The sequence below is a fragment of the Stegodyphus dumicola genome, chromosome 8, assembly GCF_044657685.1.
Source record: "Stegodyphus dumicola isolate Sdum_Otavi_A_Nest chromosome 8, ASM4465768v1".
Taxonomy (NCBI): Eukaryota; Metazoa; Arthropoda; class Arachnida; order Araneae; family Eresidae; genus Stegodyphus; species Stegodyphus dumicola.
Genome location: NC_140775.1, coordinates 88,364,060 through 88,382,713, shown reverse-complemented (window position 1 = coordinate 88,382,713; position 18,654 = coordinate 88,364,060). Strand labels below are relative to the sequence as shown.

Sequence of the window (18,654 nt, the reverse complement as noted above, 5' to 3'; positions counted from 1 at the left end):
TGTAGAAGATTGTGATGAAAAATAAGAGGACCACAGCCACGAATATGGCTGCTGAACTAAATGTCACACTCACAGACCCTGTCAGCAGGAAAACAATATGAAGGGAGCTCCACCAGCAGCAATACTTTAGGCAGAACTGCAATTCAGCCTTTCATCAGTGATTAAAGTGAAAGAGGAAAAAATGGTGCCAAACACATAAAACCTGAACTGTAGAGCAATGGCAGACTGTCATTTGGTAGGATGAGACTTGCCTCACACTGTTTCTGACTTCTGGGCGAGTCAACATTTGGTGAATCCGGCCCAAGCATACGACAGAGACTGTCTGCTGCAAAGAGAAACATGATGGGGGTTTGGTGTCGGTTTGGACAGCCATATTGTGGTATTCTATGGGACCCAAGGATTATGTGACTATTCTGACTGATCACATCTATCCCATGGTACAAATTTTGTTCCCCAATGGTGATACTGTATTCCAAGACTACAGAGTTGTTCACTCAGCTCACACTGTACAAGACTGGTTTTCTGGGCATGAGGGTAACTTTTGCATCTACCATGGAAACCAGTCACCGGATGTCAATACTATTGAGCCTCTGTGGGCTACTTTGGAGAAAAATCTGCATAAACGCTATCCACCACCATCATTGTTAACTGAACTACTGAACTTGCCACATTTTACAGGAAGAATGGTACAAGATTCCCTTGCATAGAATACAAGACCTCTATTTATCCATTCCGAAAAGACTGCAAGCTGTATTTGAATGTCAACAATTTCCCTACACCATATTAGTCACAGCAATATATTCTATTTCAGTGTTTCTATATTTTTGTCCAACACCTGTATTTACCTTCCTTGATTGTGCTACAGATTTAATCCTTTCCACAGATGTGAATGAAGCTAATGACTTTTACACCTTATGACTATGACAGGTATGCCACTGCATGAACATCACTTAATGTTCTACCTACAATTAAATGGTTTTAATGGAACATCATTATCACAAAGCATTCCCTTTCCATTGAAACATCATTTGAGACTCAACTCATCCTTGATCTGTACGTGCTAGCAAATGTTTTTATTTTATTTCTGTGTTCATATGTCAAAATAAGCATGTTATTTTTCTTCCACCTGGTATATGGTGAAGCTAGAGTTCTTGGATGTGGTGAAATTGAAAGTTGATTGTGGATCAGAAAATCTGCATTCCAAACTACTTCGAACTGCAAAAACACAATTCATTTTAATTATACCTCTTTTAAAAACATAATACAATTAATTAATTGATCCCCTAATATATGGTGTCATTTTCTGTACCAAGTTTAAATTTAAAATTCTGTGTTGCAAGAGAAGCACTTAACATGTATGTATTATTAGACTTTGCATTGTACTTTCAAGCATATTCTACATAATTTCTTGAAGTTCAATTTGGGTATTTGTTATAGGAGGTTCTCTAAATAATCAAATTTCAGAATTTTCTTGAAGCAAAGAATTTAATTTTTTCCCCCCTTGGAGAAATGCTATTAACTTCCTGTACATGATCTAAAAAAAAAGAAAAGACAACGTTTCATGTTCTTGCTTTATTACACTTTGTACAAACTTTCAACTACTATCCCCTTCAAAGTACTCCCTCTAGTATCAAACACCATTGCAACTGCTTCTTCCACTTTTCGAACACCAGCATTAAACCTTTTTTTGGGGGGGGGAGGGCATGCAGTACCTTTTCCTGAATCTCCTCAATGAAATGGAAACGATGTTCTTTCGAAATGGCTTTAAAGTTTTAGACAAAGAAAAAGTCTGCTGGGCCCAAGTTCAGAGAATAGGGTTCATGGAGCACGATGGAAGAGCAATGTTTTGTCAAATAATTGTAACATGCATGAGCAGGATTCCATAACAGATTCCCCCACAGTTCAGGTCTTTCCATGTACAGCACCCCTCAAACACGTTAACATTATCTTGTTTACTCTGACTAAGCAGCACAAATTTATGGTGCACTATGAACATGTTGGTGGTTTGTTGATGCGGAAGATTGATCAATTTTAGGATCTTTGGAAATCGAACTTCTGCTCTCTTTATAAAATGTTGAAACTAATCACAGTACAGCATTCAGCTCACACAGTCATCTCTGAATACTTAGTTAAGCATCTGAAAAGTTTCTGTTGAAAGTTTTCCTTACTTTTAAACAAAATTTTACAACACATACATTGTTTCTCCAGCTCCCTCATGTTTAATTTTTTCACTAATCCGAGCTGCTTATGCATCTCACAGAACTAATTATTACTGAACAACTAACAAATACATCTGAATTTAGCAGAAAGCAATATATTACTAAGATATGCTGCAAGAAGCACACCATGTATTAGAAACTATAATTACAGAAGCCAGATGACGCTGTGCATCTAATTTCTTTCCGATTTTATTTCAATGCAATGAAAACTGCAAATAGTATTGCACGATTAAGTGCAAACTATCTATACATGGATTTATAAGTGTTTTCTTCTTTGTCATGGATTGTTTGTGCCGTAAATAGAAATAGATCAAACATCTTGGAATGAATTGATCTCGTCTGACAGGCAAGAAGCTTTAACTATTTTATTCGTTTTGGTTATTGTATAGAATTTTATGCAAAAGTGATTTTAGATGTAATTGTAAGTTACATCACACCTTGCAAATTTTTTGCACCCTTTGGAGTGATATCAAGCTCGTTTATCCCATCTGCACCTATTAAATACAACAAACGAAAATATAAACATGAAAAAAATGGAACTTTAGAAATGCTTAACTTGGCACTTTATGTGGATGATCTTTTTTATGGAGTAAATACAATAAAGCTTTAGAATTTTCAAAGAGCATTGTAAAAATTCTTAAAGATGAGAAAATGAATTTAAGAAAGTTTAAAACTAACTCAGATGAGTTGAGAAATTTATGGCACGAATGATGTATGTCTGATGTGAAAGAAGCTAACGAACGTTTTTTGAAGGTGTTAGGCTTAATATGGAACATGGAAGAAGATACATTTAAATAGATGTGAAACCCCTTCTTGACATGGATGGTGATTTGAAGAATTCAAAATACAGTCTATTTCAAATGGCACTGAAGTTGTTTGATCTTGTGGGAACTGCTTCATCCTTTTATTGTTCTCATAAAATTATTAATGCAAGAAATATGGGAATTTGAATTAGGATGGGATGATGAACGATCAATTGCACTGAAACTTGAAAAAAAAATTACACTGGTGCTCTCTGATTCATCTTTTGAAAGAAAGAATTTCTTCTTTCCACTGAATTTAATAAAACAAATAGAACTGCATATATTTTCCAACACTATTCCTGAAGCTCTTGGAAGAGTTGCATACTTTCATTATATGTTAAGTGTGATTGAATTTACACGAGTTTTACCACTATGAAATCTACTGAAGGGGGTGACACTACCAAGGCTTGAGTTAATGGCAGCTGTTATTGCTTCTAGACCTTTCCAATATTTGAAAACAAATTTCAAATTTCCTGTCTCTAACAAATATTTGTGGAGTGATTCCTTAATCACTCTTCATTGGATTAAAGGGAAAGCTTCAAAATGGAAACTTTTTGTATCAAACTGAGTACCCAAAAATCCAGTCTAGAACTGATCCCGCTAACTGGCATCATTGTAAAGGCAAGAATAATTATGCAGATTACATGTCTCAAGGAACAATTGTGGAAAATTTATGTCTAATCCGATTTGCTGCAAGGTCCGGAATAGCTTCGGCGGAAGAAAAACGTGTTGCTAGAGGGTTCTAATTATGAAATTTCTCCAGAAGTCCATTACAAAAATAGAACTAAATTGGAAGAAACATCATCGTTTATGTGGGAAGTTCAGCCGGATCCGACTAGTTATGAATAAATATAGCAGTTTGAGAAAATTTATCGTGTTACCAGTTGGTACTCCAATTCATATACAGCATTAGAAATAAAAACAAGAGATGTAAAGAATTAAGCACTGAAGAACTTAATGATGCTGAAATGATTTGGATAAAAACTGTTCAAAGAGAAGTTTTTGCTAAAGAGCAGTCCTGCTTAAGAAAGGGCAAAACAATTTTAAAGATTTTGTCTATTTTGAAACTGAATCCCTTTCTTAATGAGAACAGGATAATGTACGTGGAAGACTCCAGAAGTCAAAATTTACCTATCTGCTAAAACATCCAACTATTATGCCTGCAAAACATTCCTTCATGAATTGTTAGAGTAGCATGCACACAGCAGAGTATTTCAAGGTGTAATTTCTGAAACTTTGATAGAAATATGCAAAAAATACTGGATATCTAAAGGAAGGCACTCTGTTTAAAATAGCCTAAGAAAATATATTTTGTGCAAATCATTCAGTTCATCTCCTGGTGTGCAAGTTACTGCTCCTTTACCAGTTAACTGAACAGAAGTGTTACCTCATTTTTCTGTAGTACGCTTAATTTCGGTGGAACACTTTATACCAAAGACAGTGAAGAGAAAAACTACATTCCGTGTTTACATGCAGAGTAATGCAAGCTCTTCATTTAGAGTTTGTTAGCATAACCACACAAACACTTTTTCCATTTCGACGATTCATTGCTCGTTGAGGTTTGTGTTCTCAAATTTTGACGGGTAACACCAAAACTTTTAAGTGATCAGTACTTGAACTCAAAAACTTGTGGATTGTCATTAGTGATCCAACGGTGAAAGACATTTATGCCTCCCACAAAATCCAATGGTGCTACATAGCTGAGAAAGGTGTGTGGTGTGTTGGCTTCTACGAAAAACTGATCAGATCTGTGATTAAATCTAAAAAACTTTAAGTAAAACTACTTTATCTCGAGACGAGTTAGAAACTCTAATTACTGAAATTGAAAGCAAGCTTATTTCTCATCCTTTAACTTATGTTTAATCTTAATTACAAGAACCTATGCCTTTAACTCCAGCGCATATGCTATTAGGGATACAGAGTGAATAGTTTCCCTCCTGCCAGGCTTAATTTTGATTCTAACTTAGTTAATATAAAAGATTCAATTATAAAAAAAGATTGGTAATTATGTTTTGGAATAAATGTAAAAAAAAGTAATCTTTTGATGCTAAGATCTCTTTATTGTGTCAAGACTATAGGATGAATTACTGAATTTAATGATGTTGTATTAACTAATGATAAGTTACTTAGGCATTTTTGGAAATTAGAAAGAGTAGCAGTATTTCTTGACAGATAAAGTAAGGTCTTGTGAAATTAAATAACTACATCAGTCATTAAACAAACTACGCAACATTTATATAATCTCGAAATCCATGAATAAATTTACTTATTTATTATATCTTCATAATATATTATAATCCTGTAACAATAGTACAGATTAGTACTATTGTTACAGGATTATTCCAGATCTGTGATAAAAGTGTTAACATGTATGAAATTTAAAAACTGTCAATTTACTATGCATGTTATTCCTTGTTACAGGTAACTTTGTATATTGTTTAAAGGTGAATGTTTATATAGTTAATAAGTGTAGTTTTTTTATAGGTTTCTAAGTTTGAAACAGTTAAGTTCATTATAAGAACTTTTTTGTTTAAAATCGTATTAGTGGGAATTTTGAATGAACCCCTGGTCCTTCAGGCAGGGGGGTGGGCAGTGCATAGAAACTATAACTACAGGAACCAGATGGCACTGTGCATCTGACTTATTTTTAAGTTACATTCATTGCCATGAAAACTGCAAATAGTGTTGAACGATAATTTTTGTAAGTGTGAACTACACATAACTGGATTTAGAAGTGTTTTCTTTGTTACGTATTGTTTGTGACATAGATAAAATTAGATAAAATATCATGGATTGAATTGATCTCGTCTGGCAGGTAAGAAGCTTTAACTATTTTTATTTGTTTTGAATTCTATGCAAAAGTGAGTTTAGATGTAATTCTAAGTTACATCAAACCATCTTGCAGCTGTTTTTGCACAATTTAAAAAGTTCAGTGCAAATACTCAAAGTATTATGCTGAAAAATAAGAATTGAAGGTTTTTACTTAACATTTTTAAATTAAACTACATTTTATTTGTACCTCCTTTTTTACAAAAAAAGTACTAAATATTAAAAAGAAAAAGTGAACAATGTAAATATTTTTTTTTCATAAATCATAAGGTAAAACTATCTGTTACTCAAAAAGCAAATTTATTCAATTAAAATTTAATAAAAATATATTTATTTTTCAGTTTCATGGATGTTCTTGTCAAAGGCAATGTAAAAAATAAGATAGACATTTATACAGACTACGAAACTGAAGAGGGAAGACAGCTGCAACAAATAAAAAATATTATTTTGTTCTAATAGTCTACCACAGTCCTAATACTGAACACACCTGATCGAGAATAAAGAGATATCAAAACTTAATATAGAATAATATGCATTACAGAAATTACATACCTGATGCACTGTTATGGCCTGTACTCCAAGCCGCATCCCTCCACTGGTCACCAAACAATATACCTTTACCATCATCTGGTTTAGTATCTTCCACACCCCATAATTTTTTTGTTGCTGGAGAATACTGCAAGTGAAAAGAATTTATAAAATAAAATAATTCTAATTTACTTTAAAAAAAAAAAAAAAAAAAAAAAAAAACCTAAAAAAAAGATCCTTCACCTCGTCCCTCCACTTTCCTCAATTTCAGACTACCTTCACACCATCCATCAATACAAAACATGTATAAATATTAAAGATACTAATAACTACTGATAAGAATCACTGTAATATGCATAGCTAATTATTAGTATCTTTAATATTTGTTCTTTGGTGTGTTCTAATGTAACATTATAATATATTTAGAACACACACAATCTTTAACAAAACAGCAAAAGTGTAAAGAACAAAAAATTAAGAAATCAGACACAACTGCTATATCTGGAACAAAAATCTCAAAATTTATACGTCAGAATAAATGTATTTTAATTTTTTTTACCAGTTAAAAAATCACAATGAATATTCTGACTTCTAAAAATTTAATTTAACTGGTGGAATTTCATTTCTGCAATTTAAAAAATTCAATTCTAAGGCATGCAACACCAGATTTAAAGTAATATACATACACTCCAATACAATCCTCACCGAATTTTCCTGAAACAATTATATTCCCACACCATTTGTTGCCAAATGTTGATCTAGAAAAATTATCTATGCAAATTACATGTGCACATAAGCCAAGCCCTTTCAGATATGATTGGATTAAAAAAATAACAAACAGAATTTCAGGATGAAAGTACATAAACTGGTATAAAGAAAGAGGACACCACTACAAATTCCAGTACAGGAAAATGAGGTGATAATTATAATGTTTGCTAATTTGTGCATGTAAAGTGAAGTTTAAACTGCAACTGGTGCATTACACATAAGAAAATGGAAAATAATGAGAAGGAAGTACAAATTTTTCTCCTGATATGTTCTTGGCATGGGTGCTGAAAATTTTTAGCTCTCTTGGAGCATCTTCTCGAATGTAGCAGCCTCCAACCTTAAAACCTGAAGGCAAGCTCCAGAGAGAAAGATTTAGTCTGGTATTCATTGCTGTCAACTTCTGCAACACTTTCAATGGGTGCACATACAAAGGAAAAAGAAAATGCATACTTATACATAATAAAGACCTAGTTCCGACTGTCCACCTCAGCTTAATTAACACTAGCATTTTTATCGGCTCACCTGCCACTATTTCTGCAACTATAAGTAGTTCCCTGGACTCTGTCTTATTACAGCTCCACTGCTTTATAGGAATGCCTGCCATGAATAGGTTGCAATGAGTTCTTGATGAACAAATTCCTCTTCTAATTCTATCCTAAGGGATCATATAGTCCAGCCTACCCAGATCTACCAGTTTTTACCTTAGATGAAGGACAGTCTTTCAGTCTTTCATTTGATGGCCCCTTTGAGGGCTGGTGATTTCACTGATTGTCAACATGACTAGATAAGTACTGTTTCATCCACACCACTCAAACTACATTTAGTATAAATGATTTCCAGAACCCATGCTAATTGAGATTCAAAAGCTATAATTGTTATCATAACAGAAAACTGTGTAATTTAGAGATAATGAGATAGAAAATGTAAATCCCCCTCATGAAAATGTTTAGTAATATTTAACCTCAATTTCAACTCTTGAGAGTTTTTCTACCAGTATGACATGTTTACTAAGGTCTAATAATAAATAATTTAGTTTGGTATTATGAAACCAGGTTTCCCCCCCCCAAGCCACCAAACACTTTCCAATCAGGGTTATTGTCCAATGTTAAATTTTTAGTCCCCCCCCCCAATACAACAAAATCATTTAGAACACTAGACCACTAGACTGAATTTAACAGTTTCATGCAAGAATCATTAGCTGCCATCTTATGCCATTTCAGTTGTAAGAAAACAGCCACCTGCAACAATAATATGAATTCAAAGACAAAGCTGAATGACATAAGAGTTTCAGACAAATAGGGTGAAATCTACATAACTTTAATGATCAGGCAAGCCGTTATAAACAATTTCAGAAAAAAAAAAAAAAAATCTGGCTAAAAGTATGAAACAGAAGAACAGTAAGAAGAAAAGTGATGTGGTTGTTATAACAAGAGAGATGACTAGTATTTAAAATATCCATCAACCATTGCTTCAGATCTAATCTGCAACATTTTTACTACTGATTGAGGTGCACTGCTATGAAGATAACGCTGACTATGCCTGGCTAAGAAAACCATACCCATCTCAGACATGTAATTGTTTTATGATCTCAAGGAAACTGATACAAGAATGAATTGCATTGAAATATTTCAGAATTGCATCCATTAAAACATGAGCCAAAAGATAAGTGTACTATATATCACCTGAAATTGAAGACCTGTGATGTGTTGGTAGTGAATGCAAAATATTAAGCAAAGAATAATTATGATAGAAATTAGTTTCAGATAAAAACTCTGATTACAGTTTTTATAACCCTAAGGTGTGTTAATGCAATTAATAATAATAAATTGCTTTGAAATTCATCATCAAACCTTGATTCTAGTAAAAAAATTTTCAGTAAAAAATTCCAGTTCATATATACATATAATATTTAGACATGTATATATTATTCTGTCAAACTAACATTTCACCTAATTGTTAAACTCCTGATACAATATTTCACCACAAACTTTTTGAAGTACTTATTTTATTATCAGCTGTAGCTTGTCTCTATACATTACTAGATTATTGGCAAAGTAATGAAATTTTTCAGACATGTCTTAGCTTAGGCAATATTAAGATCATAATTTCCGAATGTTATCACAAGTTGTAATAAGTTTATTTGTATTAATTTCCATTAGTTTATCCCTGTTAGCAAGTTTCTACCTACAAGGAATACAAAGAATGATGCAGAAGAATGAACAAAATATAGTATCAAGCATTAATTACCAACATAACATTTACAAAAAATTTAAATGTTTTCTATGCACAAAATAATGCAGACTGTGACAAAGTCTTCAAAAGATGCACTTTCAGCACAAGCAAAATTCATCCAAAAACCGAAAGACAGTGTATGCTTTCTGCATTAAAAAGTTTTATTTTAATGCAATGCATTCCTTACATTAAAGTACTATGAGTAAAAACTGTTATTTATTTATATGTTCCTCATCTGCAATATGTAAGTTTCCTGACTAGATTATTTTCTCACTTTCATCTTTTTTCTCATCCTACTGAAAACCAATAGTCTCTCCATTTTCAATATTCCATGTTCAGTTGTAATTTTTACAATTTAAAAGAAAGTAATTTTATGAATACAAATAACTCAACATAAAATTCAATAAAATGTTTTCTTGGTTGAGGTGGATAACAAGTTTACATCAGGTTTGAATAGGATCATGAACACCGACTTCTTGAGCAGCACAACTGCCTTTATTCAGTCATGGCTTTTTTTTAATAATTTCAAACATTCTAACAACAGAAACTAAAATAATTATACAAATTTACCAAAAAACTGCTGTTTAAATACAACTAACTGTTCATAAGCAGATCCTCAAGGCCCTGCCACTTGGAGGCTTATCTTTAATTAGGCTCTTAATCAAAATGACGTAAGTCTATTTTGATCCTTGTTTCCAACATAAATATTTAAATGAATTTAAGTGCATTATTTTTTAAATAATTTATCCAAAAGGTCATAATTTCAGAAATAATAATTAACAGGCAGGGAAAAAAAAGATATGCAAAATGGCTGATGCACCAAACTGGAAATGACAAAATATACCATTTTAGTAAACATTGTTTATAATTTTAGTAAAGAGGTAACTATACTTCTAATGTATGTCCTGTTTCTAATGCCAGTGCTTGGAAATCACTTTCCAATTCTGAGTTTTCATTTCCACGAACCTAAAAATGAAGACAGTATGTTTTAGAAATTTTAATTCAAAACATCCAATACAAAAGTACCTTGTATGAGTTCATGGATTTAATTAAACACACAATATTGATAATACATTAATATCACATTTTCTGTACAGTTATTAGATTTATCAAAAATTTGACAAAAATACTATTACATTATGCATAATTTTTCAGATGATGGCTGAATGATCTATGTTTATTACTTTATTCTCCCCTGAACTGTTATACTTTTAATATTAAATAGCTTCAAATATATTCAAGTTACTAGGAAGAAAAACAAACTGAAAAACTGCATTCACTTGAAACTAAACACTGCCTATACATAATCTATTTAATAATTTAATCTATTCAGACCTTTTTTATACAATATACATTTTAGCAAACCCCTAACTATTGACTTTGTATTTTGCATAATACTATGTGCATAAATATTTTTATATATACAAGCTATTTATATCTTAATTATTACGATCTTTAACTAAAAACTCTCCCAAAATTAACCTTGTTAAAAAAATTATAATTCTAACAAGTTACAATTTCAATATTTCTTACAGAAAACAAATATGATTTATGCTGTTTCCAATAAAAGAATAATGTTATTTCTCAGCCACTATATATACAGTCTTATTTGCTATTTCTATATATACATGTATATATTCTTTTGAAAAAAAAAGATACTTAATAAATTCATTATTAAGTCCAACCAGTTATATTTTCTGCATCAAGTAATACATATGTTTGGTAGGTTACTGGTTCTCAGGAAAGCTATTTGCTTATAAAGGAATACATTTGCAAGGAATATTTTAATGACAAATGGATTACAACTGTCAAAGATTGTGAAAACCATAGACAGACAGCCTATTCTGCACGGAATCTGACTCACAGATTAAACTATCGCGGCCTTAAGACTCACTTCGGCGACACTCGGATGCGGAAGTTTTCGTCAGCTGTCCTTAAAAGTATCTCATTAAATAAAACTTTAGATCATCAATACGAATCTTAGAAACTTCTGAGAAAAAGAATTTTTGATGAGGGGAATATGAAAAACGCGAAACAATTTTACATAACTAGCCCCTTAACACAATAATATATTGATGATACGCAAAACTGCATCACGTGCCATTTTGTTAAAAGTAGAAATGCAACCCCTAAGGACAAGAATCCAACAACAGGAAGGCACTAGTCATGAAAAGTGAAAATAAAATGTATAAAAAGAGAAGGAGAGACAGCAACCACTTGCCCGCAGCAATAAACGTAGCGGTCTGTGACGCTCCGATCTAGGTGCGCTCAAGCATTGCTGGTAGGAAAAGTTTTCTTCTGCAATACCTACGGAAGATGAAAAATCCTTCCTCTTGTGATGCTAAGCCTGCTACATTTTTAACTCTCACTAGCGTTTCTTTTTCGTCAAAAAGAAACACTAAATGTCACCCAAAAAAAAATTTGGAAAGCTTTCAGATTTTACACTGCGCCCTTTTTTTTTTTTTTTTTTTTTTTTTTTTTTTGAAGTTTTGTACGTTACCTTTATTTGTTAAATATGTTCTTCGCACTTAAACCATAAAATTCAGTTCAAAAGCAATATCCCAAATTAATTTTAAAATGATAGAATTTCCCATACACAATTCCACGGGCGCTGGAGATAATTTTCCCCCTTTCTTTTTTGCCCCAGTACAGTGTTGCCATTGCTCGCTTTTAAATCATTGAGCTTGTTAATCAAGAATGCGTTAAAAGTTTTACAAAATATGAAACAGATAATAAAACAAATTCCAAATTTGGGCTTCCAGATGCCCATATTCATGTAGAAACGTAAGTTATTTAAAATTGGATGCCTCTAGGTACCGTTGTTTTATCACAATGCGAGGAAACATACATACATTTATGCATTCTTCATTATTTTTTTAATATAATATAGGTCGATAATATTTGGTGGCAACAATATGAAAAAAGCATCGGACATTTATAGTGAACCAACGCAAAATGCCAAAACTAAAATAATAGTCCTTCAGGGCAAATTGACCCTCTGGACTAAAAACAAGGAATAATTCCCCCCGCCTCCGGCAATTTCTCAAAAGTTTGCTAAATTTTCGGCATAAAATCATAAAAGAAAACCGGAATTTCCTTTTAAATATATTAAGAATAGCATAACACATTACTTTAAAATTGATATTTTTCACTTTGAAATAAATAATGCTACAAATGTAAAGAAATCAAATTAAATAGGATTCTTAGCCAATTATGGCGACCCTACACACGGGAAAACCGCGCCAATCGGAACGGGAGGAGATAACTGGTGGAACAAGCTTATTGGTTCGTTCACCTTTCTTGCCTTTGTTCCTGACACGCAAAGCAGCTGTAACACTGTTACACACTTCTTCCTTTGATATCCTCACGATTTTCGATTTCTTCCCATTTTTACAATTATAAATCCGAAAAATGTATTGAAATACATTTTATAGAAACATGCCTGCTTTAGTGACACGAATTTTCGTTCCTAAAATACACACACAATTTTGAAGAATGTCTGCAATTTAGTCTCTTATTCAATTTACAAAATGAAACTCAAAAATACAGTTAGTTTATTATAGATTAACAAAACGAATCTTTTAGGAGTTAATCAACGGCACAATGCTCTGAATTCATACTAAAAATTCTACTTATTACCTAAAATTAAACAAGAAGGAACTAAAAACTAACTGTTAAATATCTAGTTTTATAGCTAATATCAAGTTCAGAATTCAAAGTGCGATTACGATGTTGAAATATAATAGTGATCTGCAGAACTTAAGCAATTTTTTATTCAGCAAATTCACGAAATCGACGTATATGGTTTCTTGCAAAAGTATTTCTTTCCCCAACAGAGATACACTTTATAAAGATAAAATAAATTTTTAACAAAATAGTTTTATATATAACAGTCAATGCATAATCCAAATGAAGCAATTAACACCAAAATTAAATTTTTATTCATATATTATTATAAGCATAGTCACCATTTAGTTTACTAAAAATATACTTAAAAGGCAAAACATTTTAATAAATGCAGACATACGTTCATCTCTACATAGTATAATAAAAACTTTTATTAACAACTGAGTTAACACTTTCATTCCTCCTTGCTTTTACTGCAAAATAAATAAAATTATCACAAGCTATGTTAGCTATGCCATACTCAGTGGTTCTCAACCCTTTTTTGCCTCACACATTACTTTCACCAACTATTAGGTGTGATTCCACCTGTCCAAAACTCAAAAATTTATTTTAAAAATATTTTTATTATTTATTTAATTCTTTTATAAATCAATCATGAATGTGTTGATAAATAGCAAAACTTGAATAAAAGTAGTTTTTTATATTCATATAAAAGTACATTTTCGAAAAAAAAAAGAAAACTAATTTATCATACAGCATTAATGGGAATAATAGACAATAATTCTAGTCAAAAAATTCATCTATAATTTTATATCATGAACACTTAAAGAATAGGGCACCCATGATAAATTAAAAAATATAGTGGCTTATACATTTGACAGTGCAATTATATTAATAGATTTCATTACTTAGATTCCCCCCCCACCTTTATTTTTCATGATATAAATTTGCAAATGGATTTTGTAAATAGATTTGATCTATTTTTTCTATTAAACTACACAATAAATTACTTTTCAACTTTTAGTGCCTTACCTTATTCATTTTAAATAAGAACTATATAAAAATTTTTTAATGTATTTTTTGCCTTAATTATAAATTATCATTAAAAAAGCTTATAAAAAATTAAGAGCACCACACGATGGCAAACTCATAAGCAAATTTTTCTATGACACATTTTTTAAAAAACTGTAGAAAATTACTTAACTGATATTACTTTGTAATTCTTGTTTTAAAAAGAAGATAAAAAATTTATTTTATACTCTGTAAAAATTTCAAAACTTTATACCCGATATACTATTTTAAATGTTGAAATTTAAAAATAACAAATGTCAAGCAGTCTAAAAAAAAAATCAACCAATTTTCCTAAAATTCCCCCTTAAAATTCAGAAATTAAGTTGCAATTTTCATTGAAAAGACTTTTTCTATTGCATAGGATAATGCAAGTAGTAAAATTCTGCTATTTTTTACTTTGTTCATTATACAAAGGTATGTGCGAAAAATCTAACATTAAATTTAAAGAAAGAGGGGGGAAAAGAAAATCTGAAAGTTTCAGATTTTAAATAACATCCAAAGGGGCATTTTTTTTTTTTTTTTTTTTTTTTTACATTTTGTGTGGTATTATTAAACCATAAAACTCAGTTCAAGAGCAATATCACAAAATAATTTTAAATCGAGCATATCTTTAGAATTTCTGATACACAGTCTCACGTGCTGGAGATAAAAATGTGTTTTCTGTACAACTTTGCCACTGCTCACTTTGAAATCCCTAAGTTTGTTAATCAAAAATTTATTAAAGTTTTCTAAAATATGAAATCAAATTATAAATTAATTCCAAAATATGAAATCAATAAAACAAATTCCAAATTTGGGTTTCCAGATGCCCATATTCACAATAAGATTATGTCATTCAAAATTTGATGGCTCTAAACACTGTTGTTTTAGCACAATGTGAGAAACATACATTTATGCAGATTCTTCACTATTTAATTTCTTTAAATATAATTCAGTGTGATAACATTTGGTGGCAACAGTTTGAAAAGTGAAATGGACATTCAAAGTGAATTGACTCTGAATTCAGATGAAAGCCCCTTTAGAGTGATTCAGAGTAAATGGCCTTTTGGAGTAAAAATCCAAATCGAATTTTTAAAAACTCGCTTATCATATCGCATTGTTTTTGATCAACAGTATGGGTACAAAATTTAAACTCAATAGCTTATCAGGAAGAAGTAGGTGATTGATGACAAAATTTCACTCACAGTGAAATACAATTAGTGAACTAAATAATAGCTTAAAACTAAACACTGAACAGGTAAATAAAAGGAGCAGCATTCCTCCCCGAAACTAAGAAATTCCCCTTCTGGTTCAGAACACCTGTCATATCTGTTTTACATTATGTGACAGAGAAAATGCAACACCATAAACACATGGGCAGAAAGTGATGAAAATCAGCAAAATGACACTGCACAAAAAAGCAAATGACATTTATTACAACATGATACATTTAATTTATAGAAAAAACAATTATACAGTATACTCAGTAGCACCACTGTTGGCAGCGATACAGGCAGCAACACATCTAATACAAATGAGATCATATGGATTAGTTTCTGTCCTCAAACCATGGTGACACATTGTAATGCGACGTGGCTTTTTGTAGTCGGAGCCAGAGTTTACCCGTCATGATGTCGCTGTCACTCATATATGGTGACTATCATTGCTTCAACAAAAGAGTGGTTTGTCAGAAAGCACCACATTATGCCCCTCCAAAGTCCAAGCGGTTTTATTCTGACACCATCGCAAACGAAGGCACTGTACTATTGACTCAATGGCTACCTTCTTAACAGATGCCATGTGTGTAGGCCATCGGATGCCAGTTGGTAAAGATTATTCCTGGTCCAAATGGCAGCAACAAGGCTGTCCTGCACTGGCTGAAAAATGCTGGCAGAAGTGGCCTGTAGATGCAATGGTTTACACATGAAGTCGTTCTAGCAGCACCACCACTCCTCGAACATACCTGAACGGCTGTTCCAATAATTTTTAGAAGCAGAAAGTACTAGAAATATCTTGGCAGCAAAGTGAAAAATGCATAAAACTGGACAGCAGTAAATACTGATTGTACTCTGTGATATTGTGAAGGGTTGTACGAATATTTTTGTGAAAAGTTCCAGATCTATGAAGTGTTACTTTTGGTAAATTTTATCAGAGCTGTGTGCATTCAATCTATTACAAACCCGTACGCATGTAACAATATACAGTACAAAGTCTTTAATCCGGATCTATAAGGCGGACCTCAAAGCTACAAACTTTCTGTGCATGCGTAAACGCTAAGCATGCACATATGCATTAACGCATGCACATAATACGTTTACGCATGCACGTTTAATATATAATGGATGGTATAGGCCAGGCTAAAATTACCTAATTATCTGTTTCAGTTAATGATGCACATTGCTTTGTTTCTTAATCTTCTAATTGCATCCGGCATATTATTTTTTGCAGACCGTTAGAGCAATTTTATAAAAAGTAAGCTTGAACTTTCGATTATGTTAAAAAGAGTTTCTGATTCTGGAGCTGCCAAAGGATCTACAAAGTGAAAGCATGTTTCGATGTCCATCAAACAAAAAGTGGAATTGCTGCAAAAAATGGATAAAGGCATGAAGAAAGTGACAGAAGTTAGTGAAAATGAAAAAATTTCGATTGACAAGTTAGTCGATTTCTCGGCACAGCAATTACAGGACTTGAATAGCGGAACTTTGTAAATGAACAAGAAATTATGTCTGTTTATGTAGAATTAAAGAGAAAGTATTAGCACATAAAACAAAGCAACTTAAACAACTTACATTGAAAGAAATGTTTAATAAAGTAAACAAATAAATATTAAGCTTTTTTTTTTGTAAATTTTGATACCCTTTAGATCATAATTGCTCTTTATTTCATAAATTATGGTTTCATATTTTTAATTTTATAATTTCTGCAAGCCATCTTACCAGATTTAATCTGGAAAAACCAATAATCCGGAATCGCCGAAGTCCGGATTAAAGACTTTCTACTGTACTTATTTTAACTAAATGGTAATTTAAAATTTAAGTTTTCAGGTGGTGTTAATAAAACATCCAAAACAAGTTTATTTAATTGAGACTTTACTGCAACATGAATCCTTGCGTGACCAAAGCAAACTGGGGGAATAAAGAATGTTTTTTCTATTTGCAGATAGAAAATGTACATTGTTTCAATCATAGCTACATGAAGCAAAAACCTGGCATTTTTTACTTCCTTGTACGAAGTAAAAAGGAAGTATTGTAATCGCGAAAAGTTTCAGGCAGCATATTTCAAAGAAAATATCAATTTTGATCGCTTTCGAATGCAATTTAAAGATGTATTTGCGTGATATCCATACGTAAGGACAGAATAAAAGAATCTTTTCCTCCAAAAAAATTATAAAACTGCTTTAATATTAATTCTGAAGAGAATTTTTTGTGGCGTCTGTACGAACGTACGTACCTACGTATCAAAAACATACGTACGTATGTATCAAAAATGAGTAGCCTCAGAACGTTGAAATTTTGTATATAGGACTGCTATAACATATAGATGTGCACCTCGTATTTTGGTTGCAATCCGCCGCGCCAAAAGTATATAAATATATTTATATATATATACACTCTGTTACCCGGCTCAGTGATCTTAGTTTCTTTACTCTTATATATATGTTTGTAAATTGTACATTTTTTGCTTTAAAAATGATTGAATTATGTCGTTTTTATCTTTCGAGTGAGGTTTTTATGCCTTTAGTAAATCTTCAAGCAATATTTGTGCAATTATCAACAATTTAAAAGTTGTTCAAGTGTTGCTAAACCTAATAATTTTTCTGATGGCGGCCATTGCTTGTTTACATTTGAAACAGCACAGTAGTGGATTTGTTGCCAATCTACAGAAATGTAGCTTTGCAACAGCAAAGATAACGCCTTAATTTATTATTACAAATTAAATCATGCTTAATCCTTTCTGGAATTTTTTTGAGAAAATAAGTGTTTAAGATTTACTTCCTAATTTTTAATACAGATATTTTGAGTTTTTACGCATTTTTGTTTTGTTGCGAAATGAAAACTGAATTAATTGAATGAGAAATACTAAATTGTCTGTGAAAAACTGATTCTTTTTTTGTTTGCTTAATTTCTTTTATACATCGTTCTAGCTTTATTATAGTATTTGAATAGAACATGTGCAACGATTAGATAATTCTTTAAATGATATAAATTTTGTGCATTCTGAGTTATAATATGAACAAAATATAATACTGCTAAGTGAACCAAGCGCCAGAGTGCCGCTATGGTAAACAAATAAAGTGAATTTTAAAGAATGCATTTATTCTATTGTTGTTTATGCGCTGTCGGCAAAGTAGGTTTAATTCAATCCAATAAGTTAAAAAAAAAAAAAAAAAACGCATATAATTTAATATTCCGTACAAGGAAGTCATGTGGTATACACATCACATTTTTTTAAATTTTAAAATTAGGCAAAACAACAACTGTATGCTTGGCAAAAATGTTAACGTACTCCAAAACAACAACTTTATGCTTGGCATAAATTTTAATGTACTCCTGAATTTTGAGAACAAAAAAGTGCAGGTCCCTCTTTGAAGAATAAAA

General features: G+C 31.6%; 1 protein-coding gene across 4 annotated transcripts in view; it reads right to left on the bottom strand.

Annotated features, from left to right (window-relative positions):
• Positions 1–18,654, bottom strand: part of LOC118200674 (pumilio homolog 1-like) — a 204,087-nt gene that overhangs the window by 95,413 nt on the left and 90,020 nt on the right. For all 4 annotated transcript variants that reach the window (XM_035372632.2, XM_085822087.1, XM_085822086.1 and 1 more), the window contains 2 exons: positions 10,271–10,345; positions 6,404–6,527 (listed from right to left, as the gene is read on the bottom strand). In XM_035372632.2, coding sequence (XP_035228523.1) covers positions 6,404–6,527; positions 10,271–10,345 — 199 coding nt within the window. The remainder of the gene's footprint in view (positions 1–6,403; positions 6,528–10,270; positions 10,346–18,654) is intronic.